Here is a 21,263-nt window from a genome sequence, read left to right on the forward strand (position 1 = left end):
GATATATAAAGGTTCAAATTAAGTGTAATGGTGAATTAAGTTCATTTCCTGCCTGAATCAGAACAGATAGTACAGAAAAATATTAACATACATAAAATACAATATTATGATAAAGATATATTATCATGGTGATGGATAGTATTAGATTTCAATTGGAAAAACAGTATTGGGTTAAAACCAAAATAAGACAGATGATTTTTTAAAAAAAATTCTCATAGTTAGAAACACTTAATTTAAAAACTCACTAAACTCACCACAGATCATATTTTCAGCACTACTATTCACTCCTAAGTCTGCAAAGACGGATGGTATGCCTGGATTCTGTTCTTTTTCTTCATTTATTTTTTTCTACTGCTTAACAAGAATCAGGAGGAGATGCATCCCTCCTATAAGGCAGATCCACTGGTTAATGAACACTAAAAATAATGCCATGACTATTTGGGTGTGACTTATGGATCTGTGGTCACAGAAATGAAGAGTGAAACCACAGATCCTCAGAAAAACTTGCTTTTCTTCAACTTGACTTGTGATCATTCTCTGAAGCGATTTGTATCAGGATCTAGCTCAGTTACAATAGCTAGGGGGCAAGTATTAGACAAAGAAGACTCTTTTATATCCAAAACACATGAGAAATTACATTATTACTTGAGATGACAAAGCTCAAACACAGTATAGATCCTTATCCCAAGGTGGGCTGGTCTTAGTCATGTGAACAGATAAGATCGACAGTACCTATTCATATCACATGGGCAACTATATATAAATGTAGTAATAACTACATTATTAGTTTTTCTGTAAATATGTAATAATGTTGGTTAATCCTAGACAGAAGAGGTAGTAGAGAAGGCTATATACCAGATTTCTAGTTTAGGCTAGAGGTTTCCAAATTCAGCTGCTTCAGAATCACCTGGAAGGCTTATTAGAAATACAGACCTGATTAGAAATATATTAAGAACATATTAGAAATATATAAAAATCTCTGCATTTTCAAAAAACTCCCTATCTTATACTGCTGCTTTCAAGGGTCATGCTGGAATGTCTTATGTTGTAAATTATTAATATTTCTGATATCTGTTACTCACGTGTAAACCTTAAGAACAAAATCCTTTTCTTCCTTTAATTCTGTGAGAGACTGTAGAACATCCAGGATGCTTAGGACTGCACAGCCATATGGTCGCCGGTAGTGCAGGTGAGCGGGGCCTTTCTTTGAGTCATTCAGGAGCATCCGCCCTGAAGCACAGTAGAAAACACTGGTCAGATTGGGAACTCCATGCTCTTCTCCAGTATCACCTGACTGTCATCCAAGGATGCCAGAGTGATAGGCACCTTAGAGAGTTATCTCTAAATTGGAAGACTCATTTAGAATTGAAAGGAGCCATCCAAGGATGCAGAATATTTATGTGGAGGAATGCTAAACAGGCCTTTGGCCAGGGCTCTCCCCCTGCACCACATTCAATCAATTATCCTTATTATCTATGTTAATACCAATAGTTCGTTTATTAATCATATGAGAATGAAACAATGGTTTTATAAAATTCTTAGGAAAATCAGTATGTTAATAGATTTAAATTTCTTAGGCATATTAAGGATACAAAGTTTAATATTTTAGTTGCCAGGTAAAAACTATATATGCAAAGATAAGAACAATGTGTTATTCTTCCAGCCAAATTTTGCTGTCAAAGCTGCTCCTAAACCACTGCCAGAGTGAAAGTTGTCTCAGAAGGAATGGGAGCAAAAAAAAAAAGAAGGAATGGGAGCTTGCTCTTCCTCCTACTGAGGCTGTGCCTATGGAGCTGGCAAGAGGACTTGCAAAAGCAGAACCAGAACTTCAGCAAATGCTTACGAAGTATAGCAAAACAAAAGTACAGCAAAATTGGTGTTTTGTACAAGATATGTACAAGATATGCCAGAATCCAAAACTATGGAGGAAGACTTGGTTAGTCCTAGCACCCCAAATTATGCCAAATGCTTCAAATAAGGCTGAGTAAATCAACCATAGAACAGTAGCAAAAATCACTGTTTTCATCTTAGGTGGGATAAAAGTGAAATACCATACATTGACTGCAGTAAGGATAGTTAACTGTCATTTTGTGGAAAATAGTACAGATACATACTTCTGGATACAAAACACAGCAAAGGCCATTTACCACCTGTTAAGATGGCAACCCGCAACCTGTCGTAAGATCTCTGCAGTGGAAAATGTGGTACAAAGGCAAGACACTGGGATGGAAAGAATGCCAAAAAAGCAGACCACTTAAAGAGTCTGGGTCCAAAAACAAGTTGGGAGCAGAAGATTTCAAGTGGAAAAAAAAAGCTTTCATTTATGTCAAATTCAGCTACCATAGCAACTGAGCTTAAGGTAGAGTTTCAATACAAGCTGGACTCTCATCCTGAGACCTAACATTACAGGTAAGAGTAAGGCAGATGACAAAGCTCAAACACAGTATAGATCCTTATCCCAAGGTGGGCTGGTCTTAGTCATGTGAACAGATAAGATCGACAGTACCTATTCGTATCACATGGGCAACTATATATAAATCTCTCTTCATATCTTTGCTGCTCAGATCCTAAGAAAAGAAAAAAAAGTAAATTAAGGCATTGAATATACAGAAAATAGTAAATTTCATTTTGAACCTCATAATCATCAGCTTTTGTTACTTTAGCATATGCTATAGGTGGGGTGGGGGACCAAAAGCACATTGTGGTTTAGTGTTTATAAGATTCCTACAGTGAAAGTTTGAATAACTTATATGCCTGTGGAACTCTATTTTATTTGTAATATTTTCCCAGCTTTTATTTAGAACACCTAACAAGTATCTCTAAGAGTTCTCACATTAGAAATCTTCATAATATTGCCTTATCTATGTTTATTCTAACATCACATAAAACATTTTAAGACAAAAGACATGCTTAATGCAGAAAAAAATGGGAAAACAAAAAAGTTTATTAATGACTGAAATTCTAAAAGTTTACCCTTTACTAATTTTATCTTTATTCTGCGGTCCACAATGATTATTATACACTAGATATATTCCCTTGAGAAAAGATTACTTTGGCCTTAGTGAAACCTCAATAATTTGATTTTCATTTCTAAATTTAGATATGCATCATCTGTACTGAAGTATAAAGCTGAAAATAATCTTATCTAAAAAATTCTAAAGGCTTCCTTTAAGTAAACAAATCCGATCCAATAAGTAATTTTTAAAACTAGAGTTATGAAAATAATTTTATACATTAAATTATGTTTAGAACACATTTTGAAATAAAATGTTCATTTATGGGTATTTTACTTTAACATGTTGTACTTAAAATAATAAAACTTTCTTTAAATATACTGTTTCAGACTTCTCACCAGGTCAACTTGCTGCTCACTCAGACACACTGCTGTGAATCAATGAGGATTGGTGGAATAATCTCTGTCCTTAATGGGACAGTTTCCCAAGATTTCTCTTTGGCTTCTAGGAAAAGGTCCCTTAGATCCCTTTCCTTCCCATCTTTTATCTTTTGATTGGTCCCAGATGCTTGTCTCTTCTTAAAAAAGCAGGGAAAAGGACAACCAAGTAACAGTTATAATTTCAAATGAGCTTTGAGATCCAGAGTCTCCATGTTTGCTTTATTTTTATAAAAAAAAAATATAAAACTTTCTTACAGGGTTAGGACTATGGTAAGGCAGGCAAGGCACCCAAGGTGCAAAGTTTAAGGAGGTCTCACTATCAGGATCTTGTGCTTTGCTTGCCTTCTTGTAGTCCCAGCTCTGCTCTGTAGAGTGGTCTTAAACATATGAAAGGAAAGGAGACATTATAAAGTAATGTGCAATGGTGAAATTTAAACTTTTAGATTCTAGATCATTATGAAGTTACACCAAATTTTTGATGGAATAATGAAATATGCTTATAATGAAATGGGTTACAAAATAATTCAACATAAATTTGTATCTTTGGAATCACAAAGAAATATTTTTACATGAAAGTTGTCTTTTGAAACTGAAAAAGGATGTTCAGGCTCCATTTCACCAATTCCTTTAATTTAGAAATGGGGTTTAAAATTATATCCTCAAAATATCTCTGTATTTTAACACTTAAAATGGCTACTAAATAACAAATAAAAATTAAAAAAAACCAGATTACCACTTTCATGTGCTTTTTTGGGGATCGAAACATGTCTATTTACTGAAAGATAGAGAAATGATGACACATTTCGAAGTGAAATGGTTCCTTCTACATAGCTTGGACTGTATTAATCTGAACTACCAAATAACGTATGATAATACCTACATCTAAGAATTCATGCCAGTTACCAAAGATGATCAAACACTAATCAGATCAGTTGATCTGATATGATCACTAACATATCAGCATAGGACCTCTCTCTTGGCTCTAAGTGATGAAAAGAAGAAAATGGAAATATAATTTATGGTATTTTCCAAGTAGATGGAGTAGGGGCCCTTTCTGACTATTTTGTAAAAGGTACTCAGAACTCTCCGTGGTATATATTTGAAGTCAGTAAATATAAAATGGGAATAATCAGTGCAAAAAAATATTTTAAGTAAAATTATTGTTTGTGAGTTCTACACAATTTCAATGTCGAATTTCAATGTGAAAGCTATCTTATTAAACCTAAGTGTATGGTTAAACACAGTTACCATAGAGTAAGTAAACATTCACTCTTCAAGATTAAGCACTGAGTGTGACTATCCATGTTAAAATACTCACAAAACCTGTAAAACCAAGATGGGAAAAGGGATTCCCACCATTCACTTGGTGAGGACAGTTTCAATTTAGATTTACTCACTGAAGCATACCCTCCAATCCTACATAATTAAAAGCTGGTTCCCAACTATATGGTAGTCATAGGGCAGTAACTCAGGGTTCAGCATCTTGGACTCAGTTACTGATGTTCCATTTGAAACATGGAAAGATCAACTCATTTTCCTGTTCCTGAACTGCCCTTTTTCTGTAGAGATAATAGAATTTACAAATATAAAACAAAGCCAATTTATTCATACTTATGCTATAGAAGAAGCAGAAGATACGAATAAATATAGAAAATACAATGCCAATGAATGCAGGGAAAACAGCACAAGTTTATTTTCTGAGTTGGTCATTCAAATATAATAAAAAATAAACATTCATTTACTTATGTAACAAATCATTACTGAAGTCTTAGTATTTGCCAGGCATTGTATGTGATGCACTGGATATCTAATAAGAAGTAAGTTCACAGACATGCTCTCACATGCTCATACACATAGCCATTGTTTATCAAGAAAGTTAGGAAATCACAGTAGACATCCACATAAATATGAAACACCTCCTTCTAGATACAATTCTTCCTTGATAGGGAGCTCTGAACTCTAACAAGGTAAAACAAACAAACAAACAAACAAACAAACAAACAAAACCACCATATTTTACAGAGAACAAGGCTGAGCCATAAATAATGTGATGGTCTGCAATGTGACTCTGAAGTCTGTTTGAGTAATCCTGCAAAACTGCTCAGTTTGTCAGGGTTCCCTCTTCTTGATGCTAAGGTAAACTAACAGGTTGGCACTGACCACAGCTGTGGCTGCATTTTCCTGTATTACTCTCACATTTTGTAGCAAATATGTCAATCTGGAAAACTCCTTTAGCGCACGGGAGGAACTCAAGTCTTAGATGAAAAATAGGTTCCATCAAAATTATTATTTCATAAAGCTTAAAGCAAAACATGAAAATCCTGGCTAAGACAATCTTGTTCAAAAATTTCATGTGCTTTGTAAAAATCTCTCAAATCATTCTTTGGGATCTTAAAAAAGGGCTATACACTGCAAAGGGAACTATAGAAGTGGTATTTTTAGCAGCCTTGTGTCTTCCCATTGTGGCAGAATAGGAGCACAACATGAATGTTATATGCATCTTTGATTTATAAAGTCAGAGCTACAACTTATGCCTCTGGGCCCATACAGATAATTAAAGTGCTGCAAAATGAGAATTTTGATTTACTGTAATTACATTCAAATATCATCATAATTAAGTTCATTTTTCAAGAGAAAAGGACTGCACTCCTAGTCAAGGATAGCACAAGCACACAGTTCTGTTCTCATAATGCCAAAGGACAAGGAATCAGTGATTTCTTTTGCTGCTTTACCAAAATAATATCAGAGAAAGGATCTAGAAAAACCTCCTAAAGTCACTGAGGCATTCTAGACAGATGGTTTCTTTCTATTTGTTTCTATTTCTTTTCTCATTTCTATTTCTTTTTGTTTCATTTCTTTCTATTTCATTTCCTTTCTCATTTCTTTCTATTTGTTTCAGAAAGGTGGCCCCAAAGGACCTCCTCAGTGTTTAGACACTTTCACTTCAGAAGCTCTCTCCCAATATTTTAATCTAAATCCCCATTAACTGCAACTTGTACTTTTTCCCTTGTTTTTTTCCTACTGAAGAAACAGTGTTGCTTCTCCCAGACTATACCATCTCAACTCCCTTAACTATCTTCATAGGTCTGCTTTATTTTTTCTTTCTTCCTGAATTATCTCCTGAGGTCTGAATGCTGAGCTCAAAGATGGGTTAAAAAAAAATCACTTTAGCTTAACTAGATTTATAAATGCTTCTGTACATCTGGAGCATTTTCAATAGAAGCTATCCCTGTAAAGTGGCTTCTGATTCTATAGTAACATTGTTTTGAGGTTTTGAAAAATAAAGTTGTAGTAAATGAACAAAATAATCCAATTTTATCTTCCAGAGAAAGTCACATATCAGGTACCTAGGTAATCCCATTTATGTTTAAGAGGTACACTGTAAAAAGAAGAGGTACACTGTAAGCTCTGAGACACCTGACTGTCAGCCATCAATCATGCACCCCATACCAGGGCAGTGGCACTGTGAGATTATCACACCTCCCAGTGTTAATGGGTCTTAGTGTATCTCAGTATCATTGAAGCAAATCAAAGACTCCATGACAATCAAAACTTGTTTAAAGTTGTAGCACAGTCTTGTTTTCTCCTTCAGCAAATAAATTAACCTGAAATAAACAAAGCTGCACACTAGTTTTTTTTTTAACTAAATAAAAAACATTTAGTAAGTCAGAATCAACTTGAAGAATACACAAGGCAATGTGGTATTGTGAGGCTGAGCACCTTCCAGAAGCAGATTACTATGTCTTCTTTGAACTGATGAGTGTGTGATCCTGGAGACCATGAATGACAGCATGGTTATTCAGAAAAAATGAAACTACAGATCAGAGGAAAAGATTCTTCATTTGATATGTGAGAGAGAAGAACTACTTAGTTTGTCTCTCTCTATATGCATTCACTAAAAAACTGCAGAACTGTAAATTTGGTTGATGCCTTTAGAAAATTATACTTCTACATCAGAGAAATTCCCAGTGGCCTTGAATAAGAATAGTAAGAAAGACTTCTTTCAGATTTCGTCTATTATATTAAATAGCTTCTAAAATCTATATTAATCAAAGGTACTTGATTATATTTCTTTAATGAAGAATTCAATTAAAACTATAGCTGATTTCAGTTTTCTTTAAATATTTCATTAAAACTTGATAGAAGCATAAATCAAGTCCTAATCTTCCCAGTGTGTGGGGAGGTAAGAATAAATGCTCGTTTCCAGGGTGACAATATCCACATAGCAGACCCCTGGTTAGAGTCAACAGCAGAGAAGGGAAAGAGAATTTGCACATACTGTAAAAAGGGCACACATTCGTTCTATCTTCTCTGGGTTCCTTGGCCCACCATTCTTGTTCAGTCTCACCAGAAACCGCTCACTGAAATGTAGGAGAGAGAGACAGAAAAATGTAAGGGACCACATGCTCCAGAACAAACAAAAAGGGCATTTATAGAGAAGCCCTAAACACTTTCAGAACAGCTCATCATGACAGGCAAGGCCAAAAGTACATATCTAATGGCAGGACACTATTTTTCTTGCCAAGCAGCATGCAATGGACACTACAAACTGCCTAACAGCTGTTGCTATTTATTTGCTGGTAGTGGCTCTTATCTCCCTAAAGGTGTGTGTTCCCTGAGGGGAGCAATGAAGATTGTATCTTTTATTTTTTTCTCCAAATACCTCCAAAGCTCTAGTCATAATACTAAGCCCATAACAAGCATATACATTCTCTGATGTGAACACTCAAATCATAAAAATATCCATCATACTTGAGCCAAAAGAATCTATATTATCCAATTTACATCTCTTAAGAATAATTTCAGGACTAAGAAAAAAATGTTACAGGGGCTTACAAAATTTGGGCAAAAAGTCAAAGAGAAATAATGTATTATAACTAAAGCTGCAAGGTGCCTGGGTTGCTTAGTAGGTTAAGCATCTGCCTTTGGCTCAGGTCATGATCTCAGGATCCTGGGGTAGAGCCCCACATTGGGCTTCCTGCTCAGTGGGAAGTCTGCTTCTCCCTCTCCCTCTGCTCCTTCCCTCTGCTCATGCTCTCTCTCTCAAATAAATAAAAATAAATAATAAAAATAACTAAAGTTGCAATCAGAATTTAATAGGGCCATTAAAATACTTTATTGCATAAACAACACAGGTTAATTCCTGAAGTAAATTATTGGATTAAAAACCTGAGATACAGTGTTTATGACATCTGCAGAGGTGTCTCCTCATTCTCTTACTCCTGCCTGCTCCTTCTTAGGATTTCCCAATTTCCCATCTCTTCATCCCAAGGCTTCCCCATCAACTGCAACAAGAAAACTGAGCCATGGCAAAGACCAGGTATGTGATTCTAAAAGTAATTTACTTCTCCTGTGCCTACAATCATGTACTCACCACATATATGTGGTATCAGTGAAAAGGTCAATATTAAAATATTGTCTTAGAATTATAAGATTTAATATCAATTTCACAGGTTGCATACTTTGTTCATGTATTCATTTGTTCATTTAGTCAAATAGTTACTATGTTCTGGTGCTAAACATGGGAATACAAATGTTGACAGGATACATACAAGGTACTTTTCTTCATAGAGCTTGTCATTCTGGTAGACATATACAGAAATGAAGCTCAGAAAATATCTGGGCCAGATACAAATGAGATTTTTTTCAGCCAGAAGGTTGGATGGCAACAAAGAGAGAATGCGCATAGAAGGAGCAGGAAAAAGGGCTTTGGTCTGAATCCTGAGGGACGTTGATATTTAGGAAGAAAGAAGTAGAACTAGCAAAGTAGACACAGGGACAAATAGGAAAACAAGAAAAATGAGGAGGAGGTGGGATGCTATGCTAGTCAAGGGAAGAAAATGTCTGAAAGAGGACGGAGGGGTCAGTGAGGTCCAAGGCCAGTGAGAATCACATGAGATAAGCACAAGAGCGTCCCTCTAGCTGTTCAGAACAGAGACTACTGTGATTCTTGCAATAACTGTTTTAGTGGGATGGTAGAAACAGCCCAGTGTGAGGAATAAGAAGTGAGGAGATAGAAACAATGAGTCTAGACTACTCTTTAATAAATGGCTATGGAAAGGTAAAAGTGATGAACTTATATTTGAATAGGTACATTGGGTTGAGGGAGGTCTTTATTAACATGTGGGATAACACATATGTTTATATTTAATTAGTTGTCAATAATTTCAACAGAGCAAAGAAATTTCAACAAATAGTACTCAACAATCCATATGAAAAAAACTAAATCCTTGATTTAGTTTGCCTTGATCCTTGCCTACAAAAGATTAACTTGAATGGATCACAGACATAAATATAACAGCTAAAACTCTAAAATTATAAGAAAACACAGAAGAAAATGAAGACAAGTACCTTTGTATATATTATTCATATTTGTATTTCCGTATTTAGCATAAAAGAGAAAAATCTTTGTGATCTCAGATTATTGAGTATCATGAATCACAACAAAATGATAAACTGAACTTTTCCAGAATTAAAACCATCTTCTCTTGAAAAGACACTGTTAAAGTGCAAAGACAAGCTATCGACTGAGAAAATATTTATAAAAACTCATCTAAGAAAGGACCGTATTAAGAACATATTATGGAGTTCTGAGAGTTCTTTATAAGTAACAACTCAATTTAAAAGTGGACAAAAGATCTGAGTAGATCTTTCACCAAAGAACATACAGGGATGGCAAATAAGCTCAAGAAAACATTAATCATTAGAGAAATGCAAATTAAAAGTATAGTGAGATACCTCTACACACCTATGACAATGGCTAAACTAAAGATGAAGTATGCCAAGGGTTGGTGAGAATGTAGAGCAACTAGACCTCTCATAAACTGTTGAGGGGAAGGCAAAATGGTATAGCCAGTTTAGAAAACAGTCTGACAGTTTCTTATAAAGTTAAACTTAGACTTATTATATGATCAAATCATTCTACTCCTAGGTATTTACTCAGGAGAAATGAAAACTATGTCCACACAGAGGACATATACGTGAATATTTATACCAGCTTTATCACAACAGCCAGATCGCCAGAATAGCCATAAGGAGATGAATGGACAATCCAAATAATGGAATCTCCATACAATGGAATATTCCTTCACAATAAAAGAACTACTAAGATGTATAATAATATGGATGAATCTCAAAAACATATGCTAAGTGAAAGAATCCAATCAGTCACAAAAGACCATATACTGTATGTCTCCACTTATATTATAATCTGGAATAGGCAAACTATAAGGAAGGAAACTAGATCAGGAGTTGTCAGGCCTGAGGAAGGAGGGCAGGGAATGACTGCAAAGGTGCATGAAGGAACTTTCTGGGTGGTTTCACAACTATAAATGTGTTAAAAGTCACCAAACTATGTATTAAAAAGAGCAAATTTTACTATATGTAAATTACAGTTCAATAACCTGACTTCAAAAAAAGATGGGGCACACTGAAGAACATTTGCTTTTAATAGGACAATGTTTGTAGACAGTGAAGTCCTAAAGACAGAGGAAAGAGAAAATAACTGACAAAGGAAAAGGTAGTTCCCACCTCCTTGGGAAAACAGAGAATCAAGGAAAGAATGGAGGAGGAAACAACACGTATAGATACACATAAGTTAGTAGTTTTAGTAATGGAAAGTTGAGGTTTATCAAAGGAACAGGAGATAAGAACATCAAAGTAACATCTTTCTGTTACTGTACTGGATCTATCCTAACATGTATATTTGCATTTAACAATCACCCAGTTAGCTCTTAACTTGATACACGAATAGAAAAACATTGGAAGTTTATGTCTTCTCAAGAGAATTTATCATTACTTCTGCACTCTTTGTTGAAGGAACACCTGCAACTGCTCTATCACATTACCAACCGCTCAAGGACAGACATCTACAAAGCAGGCTGTTGTTGGAGCTGCTGGACATCCACAGAAGGGTATATGATTTGGAGGGGCTACATCAAGCTCTGGTCCAAAGAAAAAGGGTACATAAAGCAAATTCCTGAGTGGACAGGGTTGCTGGCCCTATCAGAACCCAAGAACTTCTCTTTCTCAACAGTGAGAGGAGGCCCCTCAGTTCTCACAGTGCCCACAGGACCTTCACATGTCCTAGAGCCTTTTATGCTTCCGGTTTTGCCTGGCCTTCTTCACAATTTGTGAAACTGAAAATAACTTTTTTTTTCATTTCATAGGGCTGAGGATATACATCTAGTTATTTCCTATTTTGCTAGCTTTTCCAATGGGAATGATAAACAAATAATGCTTTCTGTTAACATTCACACTATTTGAAGGCAAATATCTATCCAATGTTTCCTGAAGTGGCCCTCCCCTGACCAAAAAAAGTGGGAAATACTGCATTAAACATGGTTAAACAGTTTTCTATCCTCTAGGACTTTTCAGAGGCTTAAAATACTATATGTTTTAATATCAATGGGACAGATGACATTTGTCTCCACAAGCTGCTTTTATGTAAGGCAATAGAGTCTGTACAAAGTTTGATAAATGCTGATCAAATCTACTTGCCAATGAGAGCTACAGCAACCACTCACATTTCCCAAAGGTCTGAAAGGAACTGTAGCCAAGAGAGTAAAATTTATTAATGAGATTTTAGGAACATCACCTATATGAGAGCAACAGGTCAATTTTCCTCTTTGGTAAGAAATATGGGTAAGAAAACTTCAATTCTTTCAAAAGAAAAAAGAGATGGTATTAAATTCTTACTTTTCAATAAGCAACATAGTAAGAGAACTGCTCCACATTTAGTTGTCTTTATGATGAGCTATGCATGAAGAGTATATGAAGTTATATTAATTTTATAATTTCATATTATTGAGCATGTTGCTACAAATGAATTCCATAATTTGAATCTGTGGCAAGTCTAACAGAGTGTTTCAATTTTAAGATGACTTGATTTTATGAAAGTTCTAATTCACACACTCATACACATCTCTGTCAATAGGAATTCATGCATCCCTACAGCAAATGTTCAGTGGCCACCAATAAGATGCCAGCCTATGTTGAGGCAGAGAGTCTCTGATACTTAGGAAGGATATTTCTTGAAGACTCTGTTTTGGAAATACAAGCATGTTCCTTAAATAAGTTCAGAGGAATTCTTTCAACTCTTTCAATTTAATCTTCATGTTTCTCATTTGGTTCTCTGTGGAGATGGATAGCAACTACTTAACATCTCTTTCCTGATAATCTCCCAGGTGCTTAAAAACAGACAAGTAGCCCCAAGGCCATAATACATAGCACAATCAAACAGATTAAAAAATCTCTAGTATTTCCTCACAGATTCATTTTCCAATTTAGATCATTTGGCTTTATTTTTCAAGTTCTTCAAGTTTTCCCACTTCATTCTGAAGCACAAGAGCAGAAATGCATAAAGGGGTTTCATAAAGGCAAACCAGTACTGTGGCTTTCAAATTTATTTTTAGTATCAGCTTTTTCTCTTCAATAAAACCTTACACTGTTCAATATATGCAAAATTGATAAAGATGGCTACTTTAGCTCAAAGAGAGGAAAGGCTGGGGGTGGGGGAAAGAATCCTCCCAATTTAGGCCTCTCTCCTAACCACCACCTGCCCTGAGACACTTCAGGGCTCCAAAGAATACTTTTGTAACTTTGTAAAATTCAAGGATTCATTCCAGCCTTCTTCCCTCCTTTTCATTCATTTCAACAGGCATTCATGAGCCTCTACCATATTCCAGAAACTGAGATGGATACTGGGAATAGAGAAATGAATGGTGCCTCCCTATCCTCAAGATTTTGAGTCTACTGGGAGACAGACACACATAAACCCAAAATTACAACACAATGTGAAAATGCTAGAATTACACAGAAAGGGGCTACTGACAAATTCTATTGGGATAGGGATAGGCTGCCCAAATGAGATACTGTAAAGTATTCTTGCAATATTGCTAGGCTTTCAGTATTTGGTAAGATGTAGTTAGAGATGAAAAGAAGGGGATTCTAGGAGAGTGCTCCAAGTGCAGATTCTCAAAGGTCTGAGGCAGCTTGATGGTGAAAAGGATTCAACCATGAGTTAGGAGGGCACTGGAGATCTGAGGAGTGGTCAAGGATGCTATGCAACACAGAGTGGACAAATTCAAAGTGGACTTGTATGTGAGTGTTCTCCAAACTTGGCTATTATCAGAAGTAACTGGCAACTTATTAAAATACAGATTCCTGGACTCCGTCCCATGTTTTCTGGATCAGAATCTTTATAGGAGGATGCCTGGGTGGCTCAGCAGTTGAGTGTCTGCCTTTAGCTCAGGGTGTGATCCCTGAGTTCTGGGATCGAGTCCCACATCGGGCTCCTTGAGAGGAGCCTGCTTCTCCCTCTGCCTGTGTCTCGCCTCTCTCTCTCTCTGTCTCTCAGGAATAAATAAATAAAATCTTTATTAAAAAAAGAATTTTATAGGAAAGGACTCAGATTTCTGGAGAGAGTGCAAAAATCTGCATTTTAAAAAAAGTCTCGGTTTTTAGGATTAGCAAGTTTGGAAAATCCCCATTACGCCCTAGAGAGGCCCAGGAAGTTCACCTATGAGAAGCAGTGTTGACCATCCTAAGTTCTTAGAATGATTACTTGGGCCACAAAGTTGAAAGCAAGTTGAACATAGAAAATACTCTGAAGACAACTAGAATAGCCCCAGAAAGCTATGATGCAGTTTGGGAACAGAAGAGAGGAGAATGGATGTAAGATACAAACTGACCACATGCAGTAGTTGACTGGATGTGGTAGTAACCAGGGAAGATAAAAAGTTCAGACATGTATGTTGAATTTGAAGTCTCCGTAGAATATGCAGGTGAAAAAAAAAACAGGAGGATTAAAGCCCAAGTCTGAAGTTCAGGGGAAAAGACATGGGTGGGAGATGAAGCTCTGGATACCCAACAACTTGCTATAGCAACATGCAGCAGCAGCCACTTACTATCTTTTATATACTGGGCATTGTTGTTTTATTTATTTGAGAGAGAGCATGTACAACATGTACAAGGGAGGGGCAGAGAGAGAAGTAGAAGCAGACTCCTCGCTGAGCAGGGAGCCCAATGCAGGGCTCCATCCCACGATCCTGGGATCATGACCTGAGCCCAAGGGCAGACACTTAACCAACTGAGCCACCCAGCGCCCCTGTACCAGGCATTGTTTAAACTGTTTCTTTTCTAGCCTAATTGTATTTAATCCTCATAACAGATATTTAATCTCTGAAGAAACAGAGACAGAGGTGCAAAGTTCCTGGTGTGAGATCAGAAAGTAGAGAGAGAACAGTGAAGTTGGAATTATAATCTGAATCTGTTTGACTTCAAAGCCCATACTTTATCTGTATTTCATCCTGTGAAATGAGCATTGGGAAAAAAAAAAAAAGTGATGCGGGAGCGGGAGAGGGATTCCATGGGTAATGCTTGCCCATGAAATACACAGTGAATGTCTGTGTCACATGGGCTCCCAGAGGTGCTGCCTGAAGGAAATCCAGCTAACCCCATAATCCCTATTACCTACAGGGGACACTTAACCCATTTGATTAGAAAATTATATGAACTAGGGGTGGTAGAAGGGGAGGAGGGCGGGGGGTGGGTGAATGGGAGACGGGCACTGAGGGGGGCACTTGACGGGATGAGCACTGGGTGTTATTCTGTATGTTGGCAAATTGAACACCAATAAAAAATAAATTTATTATTAAAAAAGAATTTTGATTGAGATTTCACTGAATCTATATATTGGTTTATGAAGAGGATTTTAATATATATATAAATAAATATATATATTTAATGTAAAAAAAAGAAAATTTATGCTAAACTCTCATCCCAGTTCTGCTGGTGACACTTAGTCTGTTTGAAGTTTATGGCACTCCCATCCAGGAGACTGAGAGGTGATGGGAACAATGGTTTGCCTGATTTGGAACAAGCAGAGACTTGAATGACAAACAATCCCAGGAAACAGATTCTTTTCATTTTCTCTGAAGCAAAAGAGACACATGAGTAAACCTGTTATCACATATTCTCCAATATGTGATAATAGTAAACCTATTATCACTATTCTTGAATAGTATTTTTCTAATTATACAGCCCCTACAGGGTCTTTAGAAATCATGTACTTCTCATGAAATCAAACTAAATGGTAGCTTAATGATCAGTTATGTGGGAAGCTACAGTTTTTTACTCTAATGATTTACGCTCTCAGTCCAGGATCAAGCTCCCAATTCTAACAACAAAAAGCACATATATGAGTAAATGGGGGTGCAATGAGGGTGAAGTTTTGCTGACAGGACAGCACAATGCTGAGTCAGTTCATCTTTGTCACCTTCAACATTCAAGTCAAAATGCTTCTAAGAAAAGTGTATATCCATGTGGCAAAGTTAGGCAGAGGGAATGACCCTGCCTTTTGTGTTTTTCTAATTACATCTATGGGGTCTAAAGAAGTATCACACCTTTATAGTTCTTAGTTGTAGGTAAAGCAGTCTGAAGTGTTATAGGAAAATAATCATATTAGCCCTTGATGCCAAATAAGCAATGTTAGAACAGTGGTTTGCTTCTCTGTATTCAAGGACAGCTCTTTAGTCTGGCATAGACAAATGCACCCTTCATAGATAGGTCCTTTGGAACTTCTTAAGAGTAACTCAGACTTAGTAGTTCAGAAAGAATGCTAAACAAATAATTTAATGAAGGCTGAAAAAGACCATTTCTCTAAGAACACATTCATCAAGTGTATAGAAGGAATACTACTTCATAATTTATCTGACTGTACTTAAATATATGGCCAAGCACTATCATAGAAAAATAAAGCACTTAAGAGCAAATCACTGATAACATGATCTAATGTCTTTCTATTTATTTATTACAATGTTTCCCAATGTATTTACTATGCAAACTGGAAAGACTCAAATAAATGCTAAAGTGTGCTTACATACTAAGGCTTCATGTAAAAACTGTCTTGGCAGTAATACAGAAAAATGACTGTCTTTTATGAAAGATCATACCCAACATAGTCCAATCATGGTGTTTCCTAATGGATATTCTACTAACTAGAAAAAGATGACCACAAAAATTCACTCTTTCACTAGTAGGTTGTGACTGCAAGTAAAACAAACTTTGAGCAAACGTCACTCTCTCCAGGAATTCAGTGCATGAAACTTTTCAGTCTTCACAGTTATGCTCTGGAAATTTCTATATGGCATAATGTAAATGAAACACACACCAAGGTTTTGAACAGGATGACAGCAATTATCAACGCGTGTACTACATTTTATAAAATTTATCAGCATTTTTTCATACATTACCTCATATGATATGCAGGAACCTGGCAGGAGTACTCCAAGTTTTCAATGGAAAGAGTATCTTCCTGACCCTGCTCCCTTTCTCCCTTGTCACCTATATTTATATTGATAATATTTTGTTCTGTGCTTTCCTGTTCTTTGTTCAGAATATAAACAGTTTTGTCTCTTAAATTTCATTCATTTACTCACTACACGTTTTTCTGTTTGGCATGATATAGAGTAAGAAGAATATATATTCACAGATGGAAGCAAAATCATAGCATTTGCCTGAGGTTTTTCATGGTCTGCTATTTCTCTCTCTCTCTCTCTCTTTCTCTCTCTCTCTGCTACAGACTTGGGATATTGTAACTACATAAGTCCTCTAAGGATACCAGAATATACATTATTTATATTTATTAGCTTGTTCTTGTCACTATTTCTGCTGTTGTTTCCATGCTTCAATGAGGCTGTTTTGCTGTTTAATATATTATATGTCAAGAGGGAATCCTGATGGGAATAGCAGAGCTTACAGAAACCAAAATAAATATACACAGGAGAAACAGAAAAATCTTGATTGTTTTCCGAGTGGAAGCTAGAAAACTGAGCCAACTTGAAAGCCCAATGAATATTTAAATCCATCAGACATTTTACTAGACATTTTCTAAGCTTTTAAAGAATAACACTGAGAAGCCCAGAAATAATCTCAAGGAACAACAGCAAATAAAGATTTCCTAAGTACTAAAACTGAAAGTATTTAAAAACTAATTTTTTTCCAGGAAGTTTAAAATATAGGAACAATGTTCACTGTAACTATGTCAAATTCTCTTTTATTCTTCCTTAATATGGGACAATTAGTGATGTCATTTTTTGATACATATATCTGCTTTATTATCTCAGTTCATTTCAAAATGTGCAGTTGCAGTCACAATTGTCCATCATTACATGTACTGTAGATTTTATATGATTTTAATGTGGTAAAGATGTGCATAAATTGCTATGTCTTTGATTTTTTCTTTCACTTCTTATTTCATGACCCTCACTCAGATAGGCTCATCTGTGCTTGTAACAAAATAAGACCCACCAGCTACCACATGAGTGTGTACTTTCTTCCTTCCCAAGCTTTTCTCCTCACCTGTTTGTGTCCCTGTAGCTCACTGGGGTGCCTGCAGGAACCGATCCCCACCAGATTCAGTAAATGTTCATTGGGGATGGCCACCACTGAGGCAGGCGTGCTGGGTTCCTCGTGGAACCCAAAGTGATGTCATTTTTAAAAAAGATTTATTTATTAGAGGAGAAGTCCAGGGGAGGGGCAGAGGGAGAAAGAGAATCTCCAGCAGACTCTCTGCTGAGTGTGGAGGTGAAAGCAGGGCTTGATCTCACAACAACCTGAGCTGAAATGGAGTCTGGTGCTTAATCAACTGAGCCATGCAGGCGCCCCTAGTGATATTATTTTAAAAATAATATTATAGTAACATAGCTAATAAGGTATAGAGACAAGATTTCTACTCGTGTCTGGATTCTCCAAGCCTGTACTCATTCCCATTGTCTTCCGTGATATATATTTAAATGATGAAAATAAGAACATTGATCAAAAAGCAATAAATCAATTTGAAAGTAACTATACATCTCTAAATATTACATACCTATAAATGTACACAAATGTATACATCTGAGACTAAAAAAGGATTTTCTTGTTCTTAATTTTACTATTTTGCTTCATGTTTTCCCCTCCTCTTGATATTCCATGCCCACAGACTCAATCTACCCACCCTTTCTGCCATGATCCTTCACAACCAGTTCAGGAGATCACTCAGCCTACCAGGTTCTATGCTGTGCTGTACACAATATGGTAGCCACTAGCTGCATGCAGTTACTGGTATTTAAACTTAATTAAAATTAAATATAATTAGAAACTCAGTTCTTGGTCAGTGTTAAATAGCCACGTGAAACTAGTGGCTACCATGCACACCATAATGTTCTGCCATACATAGAACATTTCTATCATTCTGTTAAGTTCTATAGGGTCTGTGGGGGGTCAGTGGGACAAAAGACTCTGTACTGCATAGCAGCACTATTCCAAGGTACAAAATTATAATGCTAGCAACACTAGAGCCAGTCTGCATAGGCAGGGTTTGAGGGTTGGAGGAAAGGTGTTCAGAGGGCCAGATTTAGGAATGACACTCCCTAGGTGCAGACATTCTTAGTTCCTAAAGCTTAGAAATGGGCATGTGAGAGGTAAGTTGACCTCTGAAAACCTAGCAACCAAAGCATAGATAAGGAGTGGTCTGCACGGATGGGCTAGGCCAAAATTCTGTGAGCCAGGAGCATATGGCCAAAGTGAGACAGTCTGAGACGTCAATAGCCAAGGATATGGGACAAGAATCCAGGAAGTCCGATAGAATATAAAGAAATGCCAGTGAGCACGTCCCATGTGGTCTGCCCTCTGGCCCTTTCCAAACTTTTTCTTGAGAGAGAGGCAGCCTTGTAGCTTCATGAAAGAAGGTGTACTAAGGTCAGAGATTTGTTCTACCTGTGCTTGTGGCTGGGCCAAGACAGCCAGATACTTGTGCAGGCTTGGAATGGGGATTTGGTAGTTTCTGAGTACTTTGATCAGTGTAGGGTGTACAATATTTTTCAGTAAACATAATCTCTTTTCTGCATTTAGAATGCTGCAGCACAAATTCACTACACATGTTAAGACAGACTTAGCTAACTCTTGCCTATCAGCCAGGCTACTCTGGGTATTTTTAAGGCACATATAGAGTCAGACTTTACCTTTCCCATGTCTTGTATGTAACTCCTATAGAGTGAGGTGGACCAAAAATAAATGGGCAGATTCTGAAGCCCAGGTCCTTTAGGAACAAGTCCAGGTATCTTCAGTAACCTTGCATCTCTAGGCAGGTCAACCTGTATTATCACCCCTATACGCATCTTCTGCAAACATAGCTTGAACTATACAGGACTTCCTTTATTTTTTTTTTTAATTTTTTTTTTTATTTATTTTATGATAGTCACACACAGAGAGAGAGAGAGAGGCACAGAGACACAGGCAGAGGGAGAAGCAGGTTCCATGCACCGGGAGCCCGACGTGGGACTCGATCCCGGGTTTCCAGGATCGCGCCCTGGGCCAAAGGCAGGCGCTAAACCGCTGCGCCACCCAGGGATCCCCAGGACTTCCTTTAAACAAAAAAAAAAGATTTCACTTATTTATGAGAGAGAGAGTGTGCGTGCGCCAGCCAGGGCTCCTCTCCCTGTATTTTTTTTTAAAGATTTTATTTATTTATTCATGAGAGACACACACACACAGAGAGGCAGAGACACAGTCAGAGAGAGAAGCAGGTTCCATGCAGGGAGCCCGACTTGGGACTCGATCCTGGGTCTCCAGGATCACACCCTGGGCTGAAGGCGGCACTAAACCGCTAAGCCACCTGGGCTGCCCAGGACTTCTTTTCTTAAAAAAGAAATCTTCAGTACTGCTCCAGCTCTGCAGATGAAGCTCATAAGCTTCCACCTGGCAGACCAGACCCTCTAGCATTTGTCCTCTGTCTCCCTAGATTCTTTTACTTCTATCAACATACCTTGTTTCAGGCCAGATGGGCCTGCTTGCCTTTCTCTAAAAAGCATTCTTTTTCCACTACATCCTATCTTTCTACTTTCCTCTTCTGCTCAAACTCTGCCTATGCTTTGAGGCCTAGCTCAAACATGCAGTGTAATGAAGGCTTCTTTTTTTTTTTTTTTTTTTTGTAATGAAGGCTTCTATGGCCCTGTCAGAAAGCATCTGTCCTCCACTAACATCTAACCATTTATGGCTATGCCTGTGACAGGCTAGCATTAGAGCTGGTGTGTACATATGTGACACCTTCTCTGTGCAGAAAAGAGTTAACATAGCAGGCCTGAGGCTGTTATCTTAGAAAGGTATGCTTTCAAGGTTAGCCTTTGGCTGACATCTGGGAATTTACTTCTTAAAGAAGTAAACAGAACAGTTAGGGGTGGCTCACTGTGCCTAGACTGTTTTTGTGGGCAATATGGCTTATGCTGAACATCGGCTTCCTTTCTGGGAATTCTGTACATGGTAATCAAAGAGTGCCTATGTGACAGCTCCCTATAAACATGGGATAGTGAGTCTTTAATGGACTTCCTAGGGGAAAACACCGCACAGATATTGCTGCACTTTCAAATGCTGGAAGAGTGTGCTCTGTGTGATCCCTTTACGTGAAGGAGAAACCATAAGTAAGCCTGCACATGGATTCTTCTAAGCTTTGCCTGTGTTTTTCTCCCCTATGATCCAGCTCTGTATCCTTACTATGTCACTGTAATAAACCTAAGCTATGGATACAGCTATATGCTGAATCCCAGAAGTCCTTTTAATGAATGACCACTAGGGGTTGTCCTGAGGTTCTCTAACATATCCTTTAAGTCCAGCGTCCTTATCTGCAAAGTAGCAGGACAGTGTCTCCTGCAGCCCTCAAAGAATCAAGCATAGAGGCTTACAGCTTACAGAGACTTACTAAATAAAAATAAATTTTACCTAATGAAATCTTGACTTCTAATGACTTTATGTTTTTAAGGACAACACAATTAAAATATCAAGGTAGCTGAGAGCAAAATAAGAAATAATAAAAGGGTAGTTTTCCCCACAG

The 21,263-nt window shown here is 37.2% G+C and overlaps 1 protein-coding gene across 12 annotated transcripts in view; it reads right to left on the reverse strand.

The window, feature by feature from the left end:
• The window catches only part of DOCK3 (dedicator of cytokinesis 3), a 504,793-nt gene that overhangs the window by 119,194 nt on the left and 364,336 nt on the right, over positions 1–21,263 (reverse strand). For 11 of the 12 annotated variants that reach the window (XM_038566321.1, XM_038566316.1, XM_038566315.1 and 8 more), the window contains 3 exons: positions 7,674–7,755; positions 2,507–2,567; positions 1,083–1,230 (listed from right to left, as the gene is read on the reverse strand). In XM_038566321.1, the coding sequence (XP_038422249.1) occupies positions 1,083–1,230; positions 2,507–2,567; positions 7,674–7,755 (291 nt within the window). The remainder of the gene's footprint in view (positions 1–1,082; positions 1,231–2,506; positions 2,568–7,673; positions 7,756–21,263) is intronic. The other variant, XM_038566324.1, reaches the window with a different exon arrangement.

Source organism: Canis lupus, chromosome 20, assembly GCF_011100685.1.
Source record: "Canis lupus familiaris isolate Mischka breed German Shepherd chromosome 20, alternate assembly UU_Cfam_GSD_1.0, whole genome shotgun sequence".
In the NCBI taxonomy this organism is placed as follows: domain Eukaryota; kingdom Metazoa; phylum Chordata; class Mammalia; order Carnivora; family Canidae; genus Canis; species Canis lupus.